Here is a 24265-nt window from a genome sequence, read left to right on the forward strand (position 1 = left end):
AGACATCGCTTTGCTCTAACACACTCCGCCGGATTGCATGGGCTAATACAATTGCCGCGCGGATCAATCACAGAGTCGTGTTTTTGGCGGACGCCAGGCAAAATGGTCAGCCGAGAAACGGCGCGCCTGCACCGCCCAGCGTCATTGTGCGAGTCAGGGAAGGTGATTGTAACCGATTTAAAAAAAAACGAGGGGTGAAGTTGATGAGGGTATTGTTAACATTAACACCAAAGATGTGTCTCAAGTCCCTCCTTTGGATTGGAGTTCAAGTTTCTCGTGAGGAAGGTCATCGGATAGACCGGCTCTGGTTTCGGTGCGTTAGTGGAGACATTTTGTGGGGGAGAAAATCTAACTTTGAGTAATTCCGATATATTGAGCTGTAACCTTAGACGATCATAACCTGGGGGATTAAGCGTCGAGCGAGTAGAGCCTTAGGCGGTAATAGAAACCCTTTTGACGGGTCAGTATCGAGCTACGTAGCCTGCTTGCTCATCGCATCTCGGAGTAAAGTCTACAGTGTGTAGATACACACTGCTCTAATGATACATGTCAAGTCCAAGTCTATTTCAGACAACCAACTGACAACTGCCCCCAAACCAGCTGACATATTCCCAAGATCTTTGACTACAGATCTCAAACCATGTTAAGTTACCTTGCTTTCCAACAGCTACATATTTTTTTGTTCGGACTCGTTTCCCCTTGTAGCATCATACGATATCATGTATCTCCGTCATTGCTTTACTCCCTACAGCAAGCCTTGATCTAGTCGATGTGAACCAGAAATGCCAGCCATGCTTATTAAACTACCGTGATGAGCTATGAACACTGCTCAGTCATCAGTTGAACAAAAGACGACAGTTTCTGTCAGTGTTTAATAACTTCTTTGAATATTAAGTCCCAGTATACATATTACTGAGAAATAACGGTTCACATTTGCACCCTAATTGACACAATAGTATGCAGCATCCCTTAAATAGGGTGCATATTTGAACCTTCATAGATTCAATTCTTCAACGCGTTGCACCTTAAAAGGTGCAAATTTGCAGCTTAGAGGTTCAATTTTGCACCCCTAGGGGTGCCACTACTGTACCAACTCCAAGGTGCAAAAGTTAACCTTTATTTCTTAGTGATCCGGGTGAGTAAAAATAAAAGGAAACCCAAATGTCATGACCATTTTCTTAATAAAGTTCTGCATGTAGCACTTTCAAAATCTAGGATAAGAAAGCCCAATTAATAAGCTTTCTTTTAGTACAAGAATCGCTCAAATCACTCATGTACTTTTCAAGTTACGGAATTTTAAACACAACCACCGTTTTAAAGTTCTGTCCACGGATCACAAAAAAAGGTGTGTTCTTTCAGCAAAACGAAAACAATTCACACACATTTCTTGTGAATTGTTTTCGTTTTGCTGAAAGAACATGAACTTGAAAAGTACAAGAGTGGTTTGAATGATTATTGTACTAAAAGAAAGCTTGTTAATTGGGCTTTCATATTCTAGATTTTGATAGAACTTCATTACAATTGGTCCTGGCATTTGGTTTTTTTTTTTTTTTTACTCACCCTGTATGTTAGCTCTTGAGTGATGTATTTGGGAGCACGAAACAGGAACTGTTGTTGGATGCGGCTACTCAAAGGTTGACACCTTCCCAATACTATTAACCTATTAAACATGTAGAAAGAAAAATCCTTCTTCTGATTTGATCCGAATCGGTATGGTGGCCTTTCAACAGGCGGCAGTGACGTTCAAGAATGTGTCAGTTAAAAGCCTATCCAGAGATAAGTGGTTTATAGATACACTTTATCGACATACGGCGTGTTTGTAGTAAAATCTGAGAAAGGTTAAGCAAACAGGTAAAATATTTTGGTAAACCAACGAAGAGAATAAGTGAATCACAAACAGGGATACCTATTTGTAAACATCGTGTTGCAAAACATTTGCGAAGACTAATGTAATTTTGAAATCACGCACCAAAAAAGTTGAATGTCATCGAGGAACAAAACTCCCGTTGCATGAACAGAACTTTGCGGAGAAGTTTACCAAAAGCTGGAAATTTCAAGTAAACTCTTCTAGTGCTTGTAACAGCTTAGCGTTGACGTTCAAGCGAATTACATCGTATCGGATACGGCAGAACATAAGCTAAATGATGCCTGGGCGTGTACCATCACGCCTCGCACCGGGGCTCCTGGTCTTAAATTTCCGTAATCAGACCGTCTGGAAATGGTCGGTAATAGAGTGGGAGTCGATGGCAATTGAAATAGCCCTGCAGGCGAGATGGCCATCGGAGACGATGATAGATTTTCCTTTCTGTGATCGAATTGCCACTGTCTCGAAGTGAACCCATCTCCACTTTATAATCTGCTTACGATCTTATGCCAAATTTTTTTAAGTAAAGTTCCCACGCGCTAAGCACGTCTATGTTCAAATTTGATCGAATGCTTTTCCATCACCGCCATGCATTACCTGTTTACAAAGACGGTTGGTCTTAACTGCACAACTTATTAACACTGCTAAGGAGGTTATGCTTTCATCGTGTTGGTTGGTTGGTTGGTTGGTTTGTCTGTTAACAAGATAACTCAAAAAGTTATGGACAGATTTGCATGAAATTCTGTTTAAGGGTGGTCCTTGGTACAAGTACAAATCGATTACATGTTGGAAGTGATCCGGGTCTGGGTCTGGATCCAGGGTTTCTTTTAAGGATTCTTCACCATTTATGCGAGTATTTCTTTTGGGTGTACTGACAATATGGCGGGGAATTGTTTAACCTTGACGGAGGTTTGCGCTCTCTGAGTAGTTAACAAAAGTATTCAAAATAAATAACGTATTCCGAAATGTAAAGATGCTATATTTTTTCTCTTTTGTCGTCCTTGCTGAAAATATAAATAAAAGTTTTTGCATTTTCTCAGTGTTTTATCTAAAGTCAATAGTTACATTTTTTATTATTACATTATTAAATTTAGAGATTCACGGCACAGAAAGGCTTAAAAATGCATGGATTCCCGAAAGACTTCGACCAGATGACGACTTGCTGTCTGTCATTGTTTTGTTGTCTTCCAGAAGAGACAATCAATCTAGTACTTAAGATCAAGGATCTCTCTGGAGAACAAAGTCTTTGTGATGTTTTTCCCAGCCCAGCTTCGTACCATGAACCAGATATTATATTATAAAATCGATGGTAATAACATATTAACGCTGGGAGTTTAATTAGTTGATGGAACAATCGTCTGCTGGTTCATACACGTAATGATGATGAGACGAGGCAAATATCCACCCAAGGCCAACACAGTTACTATAGCATGCCGTGGTATAACATCATTGTTATATCAACAAGCAATCAATGAAAGGATAGTGTGTGACTGTTGTTCTAAGTGTTGTCAATGCATAGATAATAACGGTGGGAATAGACGAGACAACAATACACGCGAAGACGTTCCCTCACGAGATACAGTCATTTAATTATTTGGGAAACGCGTGTGACAATGGTGGCCACGTGCTGTTTTTAATAATTATGACTATCATCGGTGGATGAGAATGCACGTGACATGTGACTAACGTGTATCGGTGCTGGGATAAGAGAAAGGACGCCAGTCGTTAAATGAAGATCACTTCTTGAGTTGATTGTCTATGGCAATGTTTGGACCAAGTATCGGAATTGGAGGTGGAAATTCTGTGTGTGTGTAAAGAAATTTTACTTAAAACGTGAAAGCATTTTACTAAACGGTTCACTGAAACTTTGTTAGACCAGGCTTTTCTTGAGTCTCGCAGTCATTTGGCATAAAAATATTACCTACAGGGTGTAATAAATATGCAGTACCAAAAATAATTATGACTGGCAAGCCAATTTCATAAACTACTTAAAGATGAAAACAATTATTCAATTGCTCAATCCGTTCAAATTATATCGCCATTTAAACGAGATGACCTTAAAATCTGTTTCGACCAAAAATGCGATTTCAAGAATTGTCGTTACATTTGTCTTTAAACATTACCAGCGATAAAACGTCAGTTTAAAAGTTAAAAATATTTAACCAAGTCCTTTTGAAGACCCGTCTTTTAAAAAAAGAAGTGGATTTTATAAATCCTATAGTTCGCCAAAGCAGGGTTGTTAATAAAGATATTGTGGAGTTGATTGTCTATGGCAATGTGTGATCGCGCTCAATGAATTGTGTACTACAGTTGTTGAAACAAGTGTTCTGTACCATTTTCTTTGTTGTTCGAAACAGTCAGAACACCCAATAAATTACTTGTTTTTGGACGAAACGTATTTAGGGTTACTTCGTTTAAATATTGATAAAATTCTAACATGTAGAGCAATTGAAAACATTTTCTCATTTAAAAGTAGTTTAATAAATGGGCTTCCAAGTCATAATTTATTTTGGTGCTATTGTTTTTTATATGAAATATGTTTCTTTGTTTTGGGTTCCGCTATTTTTTACTCTCCCTGTATTTTGTCGACCATATCGCGTTAAATATCGTTACGAAATTACGGGGCGAAAACACTTAAGCAAGTTGGATGGTTGGGTTTGGTAACCATTTCTTCCTGGTGTGACTGTAACGTTGATCCATGGACCTAGTATAGGGACCTGATCCGATTAACACAATCTTAGCAAAATGGTTGCGACTATAATATCCCAATCCTAGGCTTAATCACCCGGAGGGCAAACGTCATGGTCGGATACAGGGGAGGCTTTTAGCTGTCGAGTGGAACACTTTCTCACTGATCCAATTTGCGTAAATCTCGGGTTAGATCAGGTTATACGCCGCTTTCTGCGAGAAATAAAAGGCAAAAATGTAACAGTATTATCAGAAGAAGCTACATATCCATCACTTCATTTCAGTCCAGTTAAACGCGGGCATTGACCAGGTCCGATTCTAGCAAATTTCTTAGCAGGTAATATTTGCTTAGTAATGTTTAACTGTTGAGTACCAGCTAAAATCAATACGGTTTCGTGACGTGTGGCTGGTATGCGGTACTTGTAGTTGCGCTCAATGAATTTTGAAACCGATTTAGAGATTTGCAAAAAAAGTTGAGGAAAAAAATAGATTAGTATTTCTTTAACTGCTGAAATTGATTCGGAAAAGATATACCAGAATAAAGATGAAAAACTGCAAGCATTTTTTTTTTGAGTTTCATTTTCCAAAGTTTTTTTTTTCTATAATAAAGGTTTTCCTTCGGTCTAAATAACTGACAGAATTGACAAGTAATTCACCATGAAAATACGCTTTAAATTGTTTAGCTAATTTCATTTGGAAATACTCAAAGGATTAAAAAAATCTCGAAACAAAAAAAGAAGTGAATATCTCTTCGCAATGAATGAAATGTGACGTGTGTTTTTTTTTTTTTTAACATTCTGCAACATAGTTTACATGTTCATTCAATAAAAGACCTATTCCTCTCAATATCTACCGTATTTCTCCCCCGCTAAGCATTATTGCTGTTTCCCTTTGCGTCATTCCACACTGTTTTGCCCATAGATTAAAACCAGGGATAAGTAACTACAGGGAGATATTTATCTGTCCGTACTTGCAACTCGTTCAGGAAATCGAGCGGCTGGCAAGTGATCCTTACCCGGGGAAATCGCCTCTACGCCCCCAGGCGCTCTAGCGAAGCCGCGCCGCTAACGCTCCGCCGTGCTATCGCCGCACAGGCCTGGACGATATTAAAGTTCAAGCGGCTTTGCGCTTCTGCCAAAGCACTCTCTCTCACACCGTACAATATTAATATGTCCCGGAGACTGAACTGATGAATACAAATCACACAGGAAGCCAGAGATAGCTGGTAAAAATGACAATATTTCCGGCGGTTTTGTTGCGCTGCCTCTCGAGAGGCAGAACTTTCATACGTAGTTTCATTTTATTGTTAGCGGCAACGGGTCCCTTAAATCTTACCGAAACACCGTCTCTGATTTAGAGATGAATTTTCTTTTGGTTTTGTTTTGTTTTACAATAATTAAGACATATTTTAAAAAATATGTTTGTGTTTTATTGGTATAGGGGAGAAGACATTGATATTTTTAAATTAGTTTTGCCGGAGAAAATGAATGTGTTTGGGGTGTTTGAAATATACAATGTAATTTTTGAATTTTGGGGAAATTTTGTTTTGAAAAATATTCATCAGTGATCATGGGCGTCGCCAGGATCTTTTTCTAGAGGGGGCAAAGCACAATATTTCCTCAAATCCTTGTACTTTCTCTAGCATATTCTCAATTTATCATTTTTTCGAGGGTGGGCGGAGGGACATTTGCCCATTCCACTCCCATTGACACCCCCGCGGACGCCCATGTTGTTATGTGCATTCATACAGCAATATGACTTCGCACCTCTTTTTTTTGGGGGGGGGGGGGGGGTGCTTCCCCCCCCCCCCGCGACGCCCATGTCATTGATGCCCGTTAATGTGAACAGTGTTTAGTAAGAATGAGAGCAGTATGTAAGTAAATTCAATTCTAGTATTTATGCCTTTCCAATAAATCTGTAAATAGTCAAACTTTGGTAATCTGCTGTGGTATACCACCATGGCCATCTGCCTTTGTAAAGTAAAACTTGCCATGATTCATTGAATGAGAAAAAAAACACCATCTTTTCTCTCCAGTTGAAAGCAGTAATAACGCCAATCCATACGGCAGGCGACTCCGGTGTGCACACGGCTGGCAGCAAATCAAATTTGGCGCGAAAATGAACACATTTTGGCACTTTTTCCCGCCTAAACTGCGGCGGTAACTGGCTCATCTTTCCCCAAGCGGCGGCTAGAAGTCGATCGTTAGATCGCAGAGAGATATTATTGTGAGTAGTCAGGATGTAACTTTATTTGTTTGGCCAGGAACGGCTGTGGAGGACGGTGCGGTGCGAGCAGGTTGATATAGGAAGTCGCGGAATTAAAATGGAAATATGGCAAAGTGCGCTGATGTGATTGGGGCTGACGGGTGCATCCAATTCTGTTACATTGCTAGGGGTTAGTAGAGGCAAGGCAGGAAATGCATGCAAGCTGCTGCAAGGCCGTTAATAAGACGAATTCTCGGTCGTAAGGTCTTGCACTTCTGGCTCATCTTCTGCCCTCAATGCGCGAGGGCGTTGGCTGGCTAAGCTATTGAAGCTTGATCAACTCAGAGATACACTTTTAGGATTGTCGCTTATACTGGGTTTGAATCAATATTATTATCATGTCCGCAAAATGGAAATGGTTTAGTAAGCATCTCTTGCAAACTACTGAAAAAATAAATACATAAATGCATATGTTCTAATTATTCAACATACTTAATAAGCCTACGGGAATCCGCACGCAAATAGGCCGAAAGTCACGCAGGGACAGTGGATATAGAATGGTCGAAAAGAAAAGACAGTTGCTGATTTTGGAAGACTTAGTCACGGCCCTTCTCAGAAACAGCGCCTGTGCATTCGACTGGCTTGAATTTTACATAAAATACACCAGAAAAGGTCAAAAGACAGACTAAAAGGATTCTACTCCTTACCGTCAATTTTGGTGAGCGCATTAACCGAAGCGGGCATAACTATTAAACGCCAACCATCTTAAACAGACTCAAGAAAATGTGCTTACCGTGCGTAGCGTAACGGCATTAATCCAATGAGACTTACATGATGTTTTGCCATTTTTACATGATTCCAATCTTGTTATGATGTCTTGTGCGTAAAGCCAGCCAGGCCAGAAAGTACATCGCCCCTTGTGTGACACACGCGTGTGGGTTTATTCAGCGGACGATGGACCGTGGACTATTATAATGATGTAGACTGTTACAGTGTATTTTGGGAGGAGATATTCTAGATTTTGTCTTCTCCCAAGAGACCTATTACATCCTATTGAATGAATTCAAGCGTTTTGACATTAGGCACTCTACCACCTTGATCGCTACTGATATGTGATAATATCGCTCTTTGTTTAATCGTTTTATTTTGTTATGTGCTTGTCAAAACTGATCGATAACTTTACAGGGACGTACATGCTTAGTGCCCGTATACATCTTTGTATTGTGTTTAGTCAAGTCAACTTGTTAGTGTCCAGGCTTAAGTCATATGCAGGAAAAAAAAAGAATTTTAAAAAGTAAAGGAGAGCCGCATCTCGCAATGTTGACTTTTGCTGTCGATGCCTGAATTTTGCTGCTTGTTTTTAGTTGCGGGATACCAGCTCAACAATCATCAAGTCTCCCTCATGCTGGGAACTTGCTAACATTGTTGCCAAACACAAATCTGGTAAAAAAACAGTGTAGCGACTATCGTAGACCATCTCAGTTACCACTTGTTTCAAAGGTGTTTGAGAGGGTCCTGTGTGCACAGCATGTGTATCATGCCCAGCCTGCTATATCCGAACATCTCCGAACTTGTGTATCATGTCTTGCCTGCTATCTCCGAACATCTCCGAACTTGTGTATCATGTCCAACCTGCTATCTCCGAATATCTCCGAACTTGTGTGTCATGTCTTGTCTGCTATCTCCGAACATCTCCGAACTTGTGTATCATGTCTTGCCTGCTATCTCCGAACATCTCCGAACTTGTGTATCATGTCTTGCCTGCTATCTCCGAACATCTCCGAACTTGTGTATCATGTCCAGCCTGTTATCTCCGAACATCTACGAACTTGTGTGTCATGTCTTGCCTACTATCTCCGAACATCTCCGAACTTGTGTATCATGTCCAGCCTGCTATCTCAGACTTCTCCAAAGCTTTTGATCGGGTTGATCATAATCTTCTAATTCACAAACTTGCATCGTATCATATACATCCCCATTTACTGAATCTGTTATGTAGTTATTTAACTGGAAGGAAACATCGAGTAGTTGTTGATGGGGAATGCTCCAACTGGTATCCTGTTCATTCTGGTGTGCCCCAGGGTTCCGTCCTTGGTCCTGTCTTATTTACATTGTTCATAAATGATTTGCCATCATGTCTCACGGACAGATCTCTACTTGCAGATGATATGAATTCAATGATTCTGATTGTGCATCTCTACCGGATGATATAATTAAAGTACTTCCCTGGTGTACAACCTGGGAATTGGATCTTAACTTGAAGAAATGTTCTGTGACACTAAAAACGAAGCCCTGCGTGTTTAATTACATGATTTTTGATTGTGTTTTAAACCGTGTTTCCACCCAGAAAGATCTTGGTATTTTCATAGATAGCAGACTGAATTTTGTCAGTAGGTTAACCGTATGATTGGTTTAGTGTGGCGACATTTTAGATACTGTAAAAATAAACATGTACTTCGAACTTACATTGCTCTGTTATCAGACCGCAACTGGAATTTGTACTGTAGTTTTTAACTCAATTTCTCAATCACAATCTAATCGACTCGAAAGACTACAAAGACTTTATTTGTTGTTTATGTCCAAGGTCCTTCATAACAATCAAGGTGATGTTACAGATTAACATATCCACAGCAAGTGCAATGTAACCATTGCTAATCCATTTAGCTTGCATGTTCCAGAACATCGGACTAGATCAGCTGCCAAACACATGCATGTTCCCAGGAGCCGAGTTGACGTTACCAAACAAGGTTTTGTTTCCAGGATTTCATCTCCGTACAACCGACCTCATGGATCATGCGATGTGTTTGGGGCACTCATATTAAACTGCTTTCGAAGACAGATTTATAGATGTCGATATTCAGCAGTTATCACTTAATTAGTTCTGAAAATCTACAGCGCAGCTGCTGGTCAGTTACATCATCAAGATAATGGTCTATGCTAACATCATCAAAAACATTAATGTCGATTTTTATTTGATTGAAAATTTTAGTTGAACTCTCATTTTTTAACTATAACTTGAATTTGGTTGTTGGTTGGGGTGTTAAGGTGGATGGGTGTTTGTCGGTCTGTCTGTTGTCGGTCTTGCTGTCTGCTGGGCTGTCGGTCTCTGTCTATTTGTCTGTCTGTTGTCGGTTTTTTAGGTGTTTGTTTGCTCGTTTGCTCGTCTTTTTTTAAGCAATTATATTTTATTTATTTTTAATTTAAATTTTTCTGTGTTATACATTTGTTTGTTGAGTTGTCCGTTTGCCTGTTTTTTTTTCTGATTTAAAATTTGCTCCATATTTTGACCGATATTAACCAAACTTTGTCAAGAGTATCAGTAGCCCAGCCCCAACATGTGACATAACCAAACTGGGCTCAAAGGTCATCATGGTCATCAAAGGTCATCAAAATGCTACTCCTTCCAGAAATTACATGGCACAATTACATGGCACAATCACGTGTCTCATGCATGAACACGAATTCTTGGCCCGCAGCTTCTGAGATATTTGTTTAGAGAACAAACGAATGTCAAAGATGTGTGTAGTACACCGAGTTCAAATGGATTTTGGTATTTTCGTTGTTCAGAAACGTAAAGTGGTTCATTAGAAAACAAGGTTTAACACGGAGAAAGGTTGCTGGGTCCAGGATACGTAAGAGATCATTCCTAGTTTTTACCATAAAAACACACCCACTTTTCTTCTGATGCATACCATGGTTTGAATCCTTGAAATGTTTGAACTCCGTTTGGCCCTTGTAAAGTTTCAACTTGTGTGGATGCTTGCATCCCATACAGCTTTTTTTTTTTCATTGTACTTCGTTTGTCTCTTGCGAAGTTTGGACTCACTGATGCATGTGATGTCAAAGCAATGTATACTTGAGACTGGAGTGAAGAAAGACAGCCACAAAAAAAGAGAGAAAAAATCTTGGGTATTCGCCAAAGGCCATTGTCATTTTGTAAAAGTGAAGAACATCTCTGTCATCTTTGTTGTGTTTTGTCAACGTCTTACATCCTCCTTCTCTCTGAAGTAACGTGCATCATCGTCTTCATCTCGCCATCTGTCCTGCCTCCGTGCCCTGGGTGATCACTCACCCGTAAAATGTTGGAGAATCAAGCAAGTCTGCGTGTTTTGTTTCACTGGCAAGTTTGGGATGGGATGGAAAGGAAAACAGTCCATTATTTTTGTAGTTTTTTTGCTGAGCCAGGGGCTACTGTACGTCAGCATGCCAAGGAATCCCTTCCGGCGACCGTGTCTTTGACGGAGAACGTCGTCTAAAAGCCAACGAAGAAAGCTCTCGTACTGTCACGGACTGCTACTCACTGCTCAAGAACATTTCAAAGCTGGACATGCGGGCTTACTTCGAGCAACAAGACCCTTTTAGGCATGACAGCACTAAGTTGCAAGACAAGTCTTTGTTTTGTTGACGTGTTGTGTTGTCTGTATACGGCAACCCAGCTGCCAATGACCGGCTAAAACTTGCCAGCACATAGGGCGGAGAACGAGGGTTTCAAAAACAGGTTAAAAGATTATTACAAATGATGCTGCATTTCAAATTTATCCTATTAAAATGTCTTACTTTTTAACATGTTTAGAATTACAACTGAAGGAGGATATAACTGCCAATTACTGTTTTTCCTTCTAAAGACAATACGGTATCAATCTTTATAGAATATAATAGTGTATCCATAACTTGGAAGTAGAACTGGAAAAAAGGAAGAAAAACTGATGACAAACTCGATACAGAATTTTGCGAACTAATAAATCAATAAACAGAGAAATATACAGAGCAATTGATCTTTAAAATGTATGATTTCAATGTTGTTTATAAGAGCGCTGTTCACGTTGATGAGGGCGCTGTTCACGTTTATGAGGGCGCTGTTCACGTCGATGAGGGCGCTGTTCACGTCGACAAGGGCGCTGTTCACGTTTACGAGGGCGCTGATCAAATTTATGAGGGCGCTGTGCACGTTAATGAGGGCGCTGTTCACGTTGATGGGGGCGCTGTTTATTTTGATGGGGCGCTGTTCATGTTGATATTTCCCTGACACAAGGCGAAACAGGCAACCAGGTGTGAAAACAATTAGAGAAACAAACAAACATATGGAACGAAATATGGAGGGAATATATGAAAGTGATACTACAGTTACTCTAACGAGGCGTACATGTTACAGGAAATGTGTAGGAAACTGTTGGAAATGATTTCCCTGTGTTTGTTGAAGGACATTGATGATGCTTGGTTTGTTGAACTTCCAGTTTCATTTCAGCTAATGAAGACTGATGGTTTCGATGTGAATGTGTCAGTGATTTATGGAGCCGAGTTGCTTAACTTATTGCTGGGGAAGGCTCATTGCTGTTCTACTGTTGTTGCAATGCTATGTGGTGGTGTTTCTGTTGGTGATGATTTTAAAAAGTATTTGAAAAAAGCCGGTTTCTTCAACACTGGTCGGCCAACCAGCGTTAAAAACTGGTACAAAAATAGCACACCAGGTGCCATGAGTTTCTAAAAAAGCATTAGTCAGATTTGACTAGAAACCAGTTAAATTTGACTAGCCATTCAGGGTAAGCTGGGTGCAACTGGAAATCAGTCGATCTGACTAGATTTTTCCAGTCAGTATTAGTGACTTGGGAAAAATAGTTATGCAAATACATGTAACTGAAATTGGAGTCAAACCCAACTACTTTTTCTAGTCATAGTATGGAACTTTGTATGTTTAACTAAATTCCTAGTCAATTTTCAATATCTAGGAAAACCAGTCAATATTTTGACTTAGTTGTTTTTAGAGCGAAAGACTGTCGTTCACTATCAGTCCAGTAAGGTTTTTCGTGATAATTTAGTAGACTTTTATGATGTGTGCAAATGTTGTATATTCCCTTTAAGACGCTTGTTTTAATGGTAGTCATGTATCATGCTATCCTGAAAGTTCTTTACCTCTTGAGACGTAGTATGGATGTAACCAACATGAATGACAAGACGATAACTCCACACTGTCTGCCTTCGATGAGTACACAACGCCAGTTATTCAAACAAAACAAACGCCAATGAAAGTGCCAGGTTTAATAGCGCGTTGTACATCAGCCCGAGGCGGGCTAGTCGCGCCGAAGTACGGCGGCCTCGCTCCGGGAGCCGCTGGCTGTTGACAGAGCAGCGGAAAATTGGTGTGAAAAGCCGCGAAATCCAAACTAATAAACCCCTTGTCCCTCGACTTCTGAGGAAAACCGACTCGTCTGTGGAGCTTACGAGTCAAACGCTACGGCGTAGCTGTGTAAACAGGGATCAGATTTTCGGTCGAAGCTTGCGCAGTAATAAACCCAGCAGTGTTTTGACGTTCAGGGTAAATCGGGTCGCAGGACTGACGCGATTAAGCAATTATATCGCCTCTGACAAGAATTACAAATTTTTCTGACACTAATATTTGAATGTTATTATTTGCATGTGTAAACAGCCGGGCTAGCGGGGCTGATTGTGACGTCACCCTGTCATGGCGGGTAACACTCAAACACTGACCAATCCATGCACTTTTCTGGCTTTTTCCAAAAGATGACAAGATTTAATTCAAATGTTTCTTATATACAAATTATACTTTTGAAGGGTTGTTTTGGTGTATCGACCCTAGCAAACAATAATAATTATTCAATATGCTGAAAGATTCTTAAAGGCCGCATGCAAAAAGTTGTAAATACAATTCTTGAAAATGAATCTTTGTGTCCCATTTAACCTTGTTTCCAATTATCGTTCTGCCATTTTAAAGAGTATTTTGGTGCCGTTTTGGTTTTTATGCTAATGAAAATTTCTATATTCATGAGCAAACGTGTGATGTCATTTCAGGCAGATACATGATTTTGTTGTCGTAAATTTTCCTTTCTTTGGTGATTCGATGATGTCTCAGTTTATGGCAGTAAGTTAGTGAGCAAAATTTTCTCACAATTGTTTCCAATAAGACAATTTTTGGGTTCACAATTTGGACACAAAACCGCTAAACTGAACAGTGTCTTCCTGAAATGACATCACAGCAACAGCGCCCTCAGTTGTCCGAAAAAGCATGGAAAATATTAAATGCTTTTAAGAAGTGCACTTTTCAATAAATGTTATCAAAAAGGGATGTCAAATAGTTTTCATACATTTAAGAGGAGTAGAAAGTTGCACAAATTAATGTATTCCAAGAAAAATTCATCTATGGGCCCTTAAACATACTCACGATTTTCTCCGTCTTACAATTCATTGTATTTTAGTCATGAAATGGTATGTTTGGCATTAATTTGTACTTTTGCATGTGCTTTGCAAAATAAATATCGCAATAATTTCAAGAGAGTCTTGTAAAGAAAATAGAAAACAAAGTTTTCTAATAATCATGTGGATTTTTTTCGTCTATTCCATCGCGCGCTAATGATAATCAACATGATCACTATATTCTGAGTACAATTAGGTTTGTTTTTGAAATAATGACATTTCCTTGTCATATCGACAAATCTAGAGTAAAAGCGAAGCTATCGAAATATCATGTTTTTTTTAATCCTTTATATATATATATATACAGTTTAATTCCAATTTCAATAAAGGCCTAGATTGGAAGTAGAGATTTCGATATTTCAGGAAATATGAAATGTTTTAAGACAATAAACAATGACTACATTATATTTCGTGGCTAGTCGTACAGTCATTCAAAGTTCTGTCAAAATATGAATGCTACGGTGAAGCTGTTGTATGTTAAGTAAAAATCACCGGCTCATCATCATAATCATCATCATCATCATTAATAATTGATTGTTACTGACTTTGGTCATATTGAGGGTAGCATCCTTTTATATACAGAACTGGTATTTTATCAGTTAGATCAACCGCTGGAATTTTGCGAGGACTTCTTTTGTCCATAAAAATATGTACTTTTGTCAATGATTGTGTGGGCACTCCATAACACAGACTTTGCTTCTTTGGCTGTGCCTCTGATTCCGATTCATCTTTATATTTATGAAGCTGAAAATGACGACGTCATGACGTCATGAAGCTTGTAACATCTTACAACCTTGCCTTGCCCCGAACACAGAGCAACATGTTACCGTCCTCGTTACGAAGGGTTCCATTCGCCACGTAATTTGTCTGAAAATAAAAAAATGAAAAACAACAAAACTGAATTAAACTTCATAATTGAGAAGCAGTGATTATGCTCAATCCATGTCTTAAAGGGCACATGAAGTGATTTTTTTCTTAGGTAAATGTTTTGTTCAACTTTCTACTCCTCTTCAATGTATATGACAAATACTTGAATTCCACTATCTATTGAAAAATGCACTTCTTTAAACACTTAAACATTTCCCTCCTTTCCGGACATCTGAGGGCGCTGTTGCTGTGATGGCATGTCAGGAAAACACTGTTCAATTTAGGAATTTTCTGTTCATTTTTGTGAACACAAAAGTTTGCTCGTTGAAAATGTTTGTGAGAAAGGGTTGCTCATTGGCTTACTGCCATGCACTGACACAACGAATCACCAAAAAAAAAGAAACTTTACGACAGCGAAATATCCAAAATTCTGACCATTTTGGTGATGAAATATCTGTAACGTTGAGGTTTCTGCCTACAAGACATCACACATTTGCTCATGAATATGGAAATTCGCATCAGCATAAAAACCAAAAAGGCACCAAGATACCCTTGAAAGTGGCAAAACGAAAATTGATTGATAAAATGGCGCACACAGGTGCATTGCCAAGGACTGCAGTAACACAAAATACATTGGCCCTTTAAGTAATGATGTAGTTACAGAGTGCATGGGAGAGTTCGCATGCCTCCTCCCCAGCTCGAGACCTGAACCTCTTAGTACACAGCCCCCCCCCCCCCGAATTTGGAGACGAAAATAGCTATCATCAATAAAGATATCCAGATTTATTAGAGGAAAGTGTGTAGAAATGTCTTACCTCCTTGAAATTGTCATCCACCCAAATTGTCCCGGAAATGATTCTCTTTTCTATAACGAAATAAAAATAAAAATGACATCAGTTAAAACAAAGCTGTTACGTCAACGAAAGATTACGAATTTAATAATCAAGATGATCAAGAACTGGTCCTGTAGTTCAGTGGTCTGTGGTTCGAGTCCCAGTCAAGTGAACTTACCTCCCTTGCTGATATAGCAGCCTTTAGGATCAATGGTCTTGCCGTCAGCGCAGTAAGCATCTTTGTAGTAATACGGCCAAACGTTGAAGTAAGCTTCGATAACCCCAGCGATTAAGTCATACGCTAAACATTAACAAATAAGACAATTCAACAAATCTGATTTATTTTAGGAAATTGAATTCGCCTGCGTGTTGTTTTGTTTTATAAATACCGTGCTGTATTTGTTGTCATTGGTTTGAGTCTCTGATATGGTTGTGATGTGGATAGTAAATTTACAATCGTCTCAATCCGACGATTTTGCAACTGGCCTTATTTTGATTGTCTGACAAACGTGGTTCGTATGATAAGTAATATGCTAGACTTGAAGTAACCATTAATATTATGATAAAAGAACAAACACACAATCACCCCAACTCCCCCCTCCCCAAAAAAGAAACCACACACACAAAAACACCCCCCCTCCAAAAAAAAAAAAAAAAAAAAAAACCAAAGCAAAAACAACAAAAAGCCCTTACCAGCCACAATTTCGAGGGTGATGTTCAGTGCCTGTCTGAGTTTGGGTGGGTTAGGAGACAGGGTCAGCTTGAATGGTGGACCTTTAAATCAATAAATAGATTCATCAATAAATCGATGGATCAATCAATCAATCAATCAATCGATCGATTAATGAACATATGGTAGAACTATAGATTGATTGATCAATCTACCGATGTTTGAATGCTCGGCAACTCATTGATCTATCGATTGATTCAATCGAAGTTGATCAAGCATTCATTCAATCAGTAGATCGATCAATTAATCTATAGTTCTATCATGTATCCATTTATCAATCACATGGGTTTAAAGACACTGCCAGATTGACCAATAAATCCATATCAGTCAATCGATCGACCAATCAATGATAACTTTTTGTCAATAATAGAGTTTAAAAGATAACGAAGACAGACGTACAAATCAATTGCTATTTATTTTGTTCAGTGTTAAGTCATCCTGGCTGAGTGTCTCAACATTACTTTTGTATATTGTAATTGAAAGTGATGTGAGAGCTGCTGCAGATTCTTACCTTGCTGTGTGCCAATATCATACAAATTCCTAAACAAATAAGTCCAACCCCCCCCCCTGCTGTGACACCCCCCCCCCAAAAAAATTATACTGGTCCGCCTGTTCAAAATACGGTGCACCATTCTGTAATCTAGTGTTAATAATCATCGAATTTGAACAGCGCCCCCTGTTGAAATATGGTACCAGCCCCCCCCCCCACCCCCCTGATATTTTGATATTTTTGCTGATGAACCCCCCCCCCCCCCCCCTGCGAAAATTCTTGGATCCGCCCCGGGTTCCCTGATCCCACTTAAATTGAAATGGAGCAATTTATAGTCGTCGGGAATTGTAAGGTCAGGCACCCAGTCTAGAAGGCTTGTACCCGTAATGTGGTAGTTTGTTTGTATGTTTTTTGATGTTTGCAAATGTTGGATATTCCCAAAATGATCAGGTTTTGATCATTGGTTTTAGGTCTACTCATTCGCATAACGGGGTAATTAAGCCAGTGCCCCCCCCCCCCCTCGGAGCTCACAGAAGCAAGAAAGAAGGCTATCATCACACCCATTGAGTAGCCTTTCCAGAAATTCATGAAACTAGTTACCCCCGAACAATTTGGGCCATAATTAAGCCATACTGGCTTCACTTTTAAAGTCTTCATCAAGGAGAAATAACTGCGAATACCATGAACATGTTTTAAGTGTTCAGAGTTAAATTTGCAACATTTCTCACGACAATAGGGATCGATGTTCAGATACAGACTGAAACATGTCCATATTTTTCCAATTAACCATTACACTGATGTTATAAAGAGTGTGGTTGGTCCAACTTACCACAATTCTCGTATTCTATATTCGGTCCTATTTTGACGATTTCTTCGTGAGATATCACGACAAATGCCACCAAAATCAGCAACCTGGTCAGAACAAACGCCATGATGCTTGCAGGTCACCCAGGGAGACACTTGTATTGCTCAGTGTTTTTGTCTGTGTTTCACTGGCGAATAAAATCTGGAGCACTTCCTGGTTGTGTTCGTGTGCGCAGCCTGAAAAGCCCCGATTTATATATAGATATGTTGCAATGCGGGAAACCCCCTCCATGTTTGTGTAGTACACAAGTCTTTTGTCAATGTTTCAGCACGGTCAAGCGGAAACCCGTTCTTTTAATTTGATGCCGACTTTTGTTTACTCGTATCTATGTTGTTCCTGTCTAAGTTTCGGTTTGATAGGATTTCAAATCCTTCTTGTATACTCGTTGTATTTAGTCATGTGATGTTCTATATTTTTTTAGCTGCGGGATACAGCAGCTCAAGCTAGTTGGTAACAAACGTTGACATGGTCTACTGTTCCTACATATTTTGACCGATTTCAACCAAATTTTGTCAAAAGTATCAGTAGCCAAGCCCCAACATGTCACATGACCAAACTGGGGTCAAAGGTCATCATTGGGTCACTGGGGTCAAAAATCTGATTTTTTTTTTTTTTACTCAAAGCACTACTTCCAGAAATTAATGTCACAATCACGTGACTCATGCATGAATACGAATTCGTTGGCCACAGCTTCCGAGATATTTCCGATCGAGCGTGTTGGTATTAGCATATTGTTTGCTTTTTGGCCGCTTTTGTCGACTTTCATTTCATAATTCGTGCTTCCAGATTTTCGCGTATTTTCTGTTTCAAATTAAGTCTGTAGGAGTCCTCATAGAAGTCAATGACGCGGAAATTTCAGAGCGGAAATAATTATTAAACAAAACAGGTACATATTGAAGGTTGCACTTGAAGACAATGTTAAATTGATGGTATAAGCTTTCATAGCTACGGCTACCTCGATCGGCTGATGAAGTAGCTGTCGCTATTCAAGCTTAAGTCATATATTTAATGTTAGTCTTTAAAGTTCTACCTTTACTAGGTACCCGTATCTAGCAGACTAACACGGCTTATGGATACATATTTGTTTTTAAAAAAGCAGGGATAAGGATGTTTTGCCCGTAATTGAAACATTTTTAGATGTTTATTTATGACCCCAACGCAGAGGGCGCCCTTTGTACATCATGACTCGAACTTTGCTGTGCGCAGAGGGCGCCCTTCCTAAACCAGGGCCGATGACCACGGACCGCGTCGCATACAAAAAAATTATGTCTTCCGTGCCGATGACTTTGAGTTTTTGTGCCAAACACAAAATTAAAAGCGTGACTGCTTAATGATGCACTCCAAGCACAAAAGTATCGTGGCCCTGAAGGGACATTACAAACCGCAAAAATATATTGCGAAAATATTTGCGATTTCGCAAATATTATCGCAGTCGTGTGATATTGCCCCTGACAAGAATTACAATTTTTTTCTGACACTAATATTTGAATGTTATTATTTGAATGTGTAAACAGCCGGGCTAGCGGGGCTGATTGTGACGTCATCCTGTCATGGCGGCTAACACTCAAACACTGACCAATCCATGCACTTTTGTGACTTTTTTCAAAAGATGAGAAGATTTTATTCAAATGTTTCTTATATACAAATTATACCCGAAATGAGAGCGCTTTCTTTTAAAGGGTTGTTATAGCAAACAATGATAATTATTTAATATGCTCAAAGATTCTCAAAATGCCCATCCAATTATTTTTGTTAAATACAATGCTTAAAAATGCACCTTTGTGTGCCATTTAACCTTATTTCCAATTATCGTTTTGCCATTTTTAATACTATTTTGGTGCCTCCTTGGTTTTGATGCTCATGAAAATTTCCGTATTTATGAGCAAAGTGTGATGTCATTTCAGGCAGAAACCTCAATGTTACAGCTACTTTAGCACCAAAAGTTGCTTGAATTTGTGATGTTTTGCTGTGTCGTAAATTTTCTTTTATTCAAATTAATGTATTCTAAGAAAAGAATCGTTCAATGGGCCCTTAAACATACTCACGGTTTTCTCCGTCTTACAATTCATTGTATTTTAGTCATGAAATGGTATGTTTGGCATTAATTTGTACTTTTGCATGTGCTTTGCAAAATAAATATCGCAATAATTTCAAGAGAGTCTTGTAAAGAAAATAGAAAACAAAGTTTTCTAATAATCATGTGGATTTTTTCGTCTATTCCATCGCGCGCTAATGATAATCAACATGATCACTTTATTCTGAGTACAATTTGTTTTTTTTTGAAATAATGACATTTCCTTGTCATACCGACAAATTTAGAGTAAAAGCGAAGCTATCGAAATATCATGTTTTTTATCCTGATTATATATATATATACAGTTTAATTCCAATTTCAATAAAGGCCTAGATTGAAAGTAGAGATTTCGATATTTCAGGAAATATGAAATGTTTTAAGACAATCAACAATGAGTAAATTAATTTAAAACAAAGTACTTAAAAATGAATGCTACAGCGAAGCTGTTGTATGTTAAAAAAAATATTTGTAGTTAATTATTTAAAGACTTTGCTTCTTTGGTTGTGCCTCTGATACCAATTCTTCTTTATATTTATGTTTCTATATTTCTTATTGCCTGTTGGAATTGGAAATAAATGTTGATGAAACGCTGAAGCTGAACATTACGACGTCATGGCGTCATGAAGCTTGTAACATCTTACAACCTTCCCTTGGCGCGAACACAGAACAACATGTTACCGTCCTCGTTACGAAGGGTTGCATTCGCCACGTAATTTGTCTGAAAATAAAAAAATAAAAAACAACAAAACTGAATTAAACTTTAAAATTGAGAAGCAGTGATTATGCTCAATCCATGTCTTAAAGGGCACATGAAGTGATTTTTCTTAGGTAAATGTTTTGTTCAACTTTCTACTCCTCTTAAATGTATATGAAAAATATTTGAATTTCACTATTTATTGAAAAATGCACTTCTTTAAACACTTAAACATTTCCCTCCTTTCCGGCATCTGAGGGCGCTGTTGCTGTGATGTCATGTCAGGAAAACACTGTTCAATTTAGGGATTTTCTGTTCATTTTTGTAAACACAAAAGTTTGCTCATTGAAAATGTTTGTGAGAAAGGGTTGCTCATTGGCTTACTGCCATGTACTGACAGAACGACGAATCACCAAAGAAAATAAACTTTACGACAGCGAAATATCCAAAATTCTGACAATGTTGGTGATGAAATATCTGTAACATTGAGGTTTCTGTCTGAAATGACATCACAGTTTTGCTCATGAATATTGAAATTTGCATCAGCATAAAACCAAAAAGGCACCAAGATACCCTTGAGAATGGCAAAACGAAAATTGATTGATAAAATGAGACACAAAGGTGCATTGCCAAGGACTGCAGTAACACAAAATACATTAGCCCTTTAAGTAATGACGTAGTTACAAATGTATGGGAGAGTTCGCATGCCCCCTCCCCAGCTCGAGACCTGTACCTCTTAGTACACAGCCCCCTCCCCGAATTTGGAGACGACAATAGATATCATAAATGAAGAGATCCAAATTTATAAGAGGAAAGTGTGTAGAAATGTCTTACCTCCTTGAAATTGTCATCAACCCAAACTGTCCAGGAAATGACTCTCTTTTCTATAACGAAATCAAAATAAAAATGACATCAGTCAAAACAAAGCCGTTACGTCAACGAAACATGACGAAAATAATAATCACTATGATTAAGCACTGGTCCTGTAGTTCAGTGGTCTGTGGTTCGAGTCCCAGTCAAGTGAACTTACCTCCTTTGCTGACATAGCAGCCTTTAGGATCAATGGTCTTGCCGTCAGCGCAGTAAGCATCTTTGTAGTAATACGGCCAAACGTTGAAGTAAGCTTCGATAACCCCAGCGATTAAGTCATAAGCTAAACATAAACAAATAAGACAATTCAACAAATCTGATTTATTTCAGGAAATTGAATTCGACTGCGTGTTGTTTTGTTTTATTATATTCCGCTCTATATTTTCTGTCATTCATTTGAGTCTCTGTTTTGGTTGTGATGTGGATAGTAAATTTACAATCTTCTCAATCCGACGATTTTGCAACTGGCCTTATATTGATTGTCTGACAAACGTGGTTCGTACGATAAGTAATATACTAAACTTGAATAACCATTATGATAAAAGAACAAACACACAAATCACCCCCAACTCCCCCCCCCCCAAAAAAAAGAAACCACCCACACAAAAACAAAACATCCCCCCCCAAAAAAAAATCCAAAGCAAAAACAACAAAAAGCCCTTACCAGCCACAATTTCGACGGTGACGTTCAGGGCCTGTCTGAGTTTGGGTGGGTTAGGAGACAGGGTCAGCTTGAATGGCGGACCTATAAATCAAAAAATAGATTCATCAATAAATCGATGGATCAATCGATCGATCGATCGATCGATTAATGGACAAATGCTAAAACTATAGAACTATAGATTGATTGATCAATCTACCGATTGTTTGAATGCTCGGCAACTCATTGATCTATCGATTTATTTAATCGAAGTTGATCAAGCATTCATTCAATCAGTAGATCGATCAATCAATCTGTAGTTCTATCATGCATCCATTTATCAATCAGATGGGTTTAAAGACACTGCCAGATTGACCAATAAATCCATATCAGTCAATCGATCGATCAATCAATGATAAGTTTTTGTCAATAATAGAGTTTAAAAGATAGTGATAAGCCGAAGACAGACGTATAAATCAAACAGTTGCTATTTGTTTCCTTAAGTGTTGAGTCATCATGGCTGAGTGTCTCAACATTACTTTTGTATTTTGTAATTGAAAGTGATGTGAGAGCTGCTGCAGATGCCTACCTTTCTGTGTGCCAATATCATACAAATTCCTAAACAAATAAGTCGAACCCCCCCCCCTCCCCTGCTGTGACACCCCCTAAAAGATTATACTGGTCCGCCTGTTAAAAATACGGTACACCATTCTGTAATCTAGTGTTAATAATCGTCAAATTTGAACAGCGCCCCCTGTTGAAATATGGTACCAGCCCCCCCCCCCCCCCTGCAACCCCCCCTGATATTCTGATATTTTTGCTGATGAACCCCCCCCCCCCCTGCGAAAATTCTTGGATCCGCCCCTGGGTTCCCTGATCCCACTTAAATTGAAATGGAGCAAGTTATAGTCGTTGGGAATTGTAAGGTCAGGCACCCAGTCTAGAAGGCTTGTACCCGTAATGTGGTAGTTTGTTTGTATGTTTGTTGATGTTTGCAAATGTTGTATATTCTCAAAATGAGCAGGTTTTGATCATTGGTTTTAGGTCTACTGATGCACATAACGGGGTAATTAAGCCAGTGCCCCCCCCCCCCCCCCCTCGGAGCTCACAGAAGCAAGAAAGAAGGCTATCATCACACCCATTGAGTAGCCTTTCCAGAAATTCATGAAACTAGTTACCCCCGAACAATTTGGACCATAATTAAGCCATACTGGCTTCACTTTTAAAGTCTTCATCAAGGAGTAATAACTGCGAATACCATGAACATGTTTTACGTGTTAAGAGTTAAATTTGCAACATTTCTCACGACAATAGGGATCGATGTTCAGATACAGACTGAAACATGTCCATATTTTTCCAATTAACCATTACACTGATGTTATAAAGAGTGTGGTTGGTCCAACTTACCACAATTCTCGTATTCTATATTCGGTCCTATTTTGACGATTTCTTCGTGAGATATCACGACAAAGGCGACCAAAATCAGCAACCTGGTCAGAACAAACGCCATGATCCTTGCAGCTCAGCGAGACACTTGTACTAAATGTTGCTCCGTGTTTTCGTCTGTGGTTCATTGGCGAGCTCACGTACGAATAATAACTGGAACACTTCCTGTTATGTTTGCGTGCGCAACACATGGAAAGCCCCAAGTAAAATGATTGTAGATTGTGCCTTTGGGAAACCCCCTAGTCTGGTTCCCAGACCTGACAATTATTCCCGACGCTCACGTCTAAATTATAGGTCAGGCAGCCTCCCTGGCTAAAAATAAACATGACGACATTGATGGCCCTTTTTCAAAGCTCGGCTTCGTTTCCGATTTCGCTTTATCACTTTTAGCTTTTAATGTTCTGATCAAATTTTTAAATAAATCACTTGCTTCGTAATATCATACAGTTATGATAATACAGTTTGATGTTTCTGTTAGATAACATTGACTAATGTTGATCTGGAATCTTCAAAATAAGGCACCCAAATAGCACTGTTAGCAGGCGGAGCCGAATGAAGACCGAGTTTTGGAAAATCTCGGTAACGGTCGTCAAATTCAAAATAGTACATGACGCAGCAAAAAGTTCGCCCATACGATCCAAGTATAATTGAAGCACAAAATCGTCGTTGAATTTCATTTTTTTTAATGAAAGCAATGAATATTAATTATCAACTCATTTTAACAAGTTTTTAATAAGCAATTAGCAGTTAATTAAACCCATATTGTACTCGGAAATACTCGGGCGCTATC

The 24265-nt window shown here is 38.9% G+C and overlaps 2 protein-coding genes across 2 annotated transcripts; both read right to left on the bottom strand.

The window, feature by feature from the left end:
* Window positions 1-13845: 13845 nt before the first annotated feature.
* LOC119737176 lies at window positions 13846-17938 on the bottom strand. The gene is made up of 5 exons (XM_038211351.1): window positions 17716-17938; window positions 16360-16440; window positions 15845-15967; window positions 15649-15698; window positions 13846-14833 (listed from the first exon to the last, which is right to left on the bottom strand). Exons 1-5 carry the CDS (start codon window positions 17816-17818, stop codon window positions 14753-14755), a joined length of 438 nt encoding a protein of 145 aa, XP_038067279.1. The 5' UTR covers window positions 17819-17938; the 3' UTR covers window positions 13846-14752.
* Window positions 17939-19344: 1406 nt separating this feature from the next.
* On the bottom strand, window positions 19345-23578 carry LOC119737170. Its single transcript, XM_038211343.1, has 5 exons — window positions 23437-23578; window positions 22054-22134; window positions 21550-21672; window positions 21354-21403; window positions 19345-20543 (listed from the first exon to the last, which is right to left on the bottom strand). Exons 1-5 carry the CDS (start codon window positions 23537-23539, stop codon window positions 20463-20465), a joined length of 438 nt encoding a protein of 145 aa, XP_038067271.1. The 5' UTR covers window positions 23540-23578; the 3' UTR covers window positions 19345-20462.
* Window positions 23579-24265: the final 687 nt, after the last annotated feature.

The sequence above is a fragment of the Patiria miniata genome, unplaced genomic scaffold (assembly GCF_015706575.1).
Source record: "Patiria miniata isolate m_02_andy unplaced genomic scaffold, ASM1570657v1 HiC_scaffold_10, whole genome shotgun sequence".
Lineage (NCBI taxonomy): Eukaryota > Metazoa > Echinodermata > Asteroidea > Valvatida > Asterinidae > Patiria > Patiria miniata.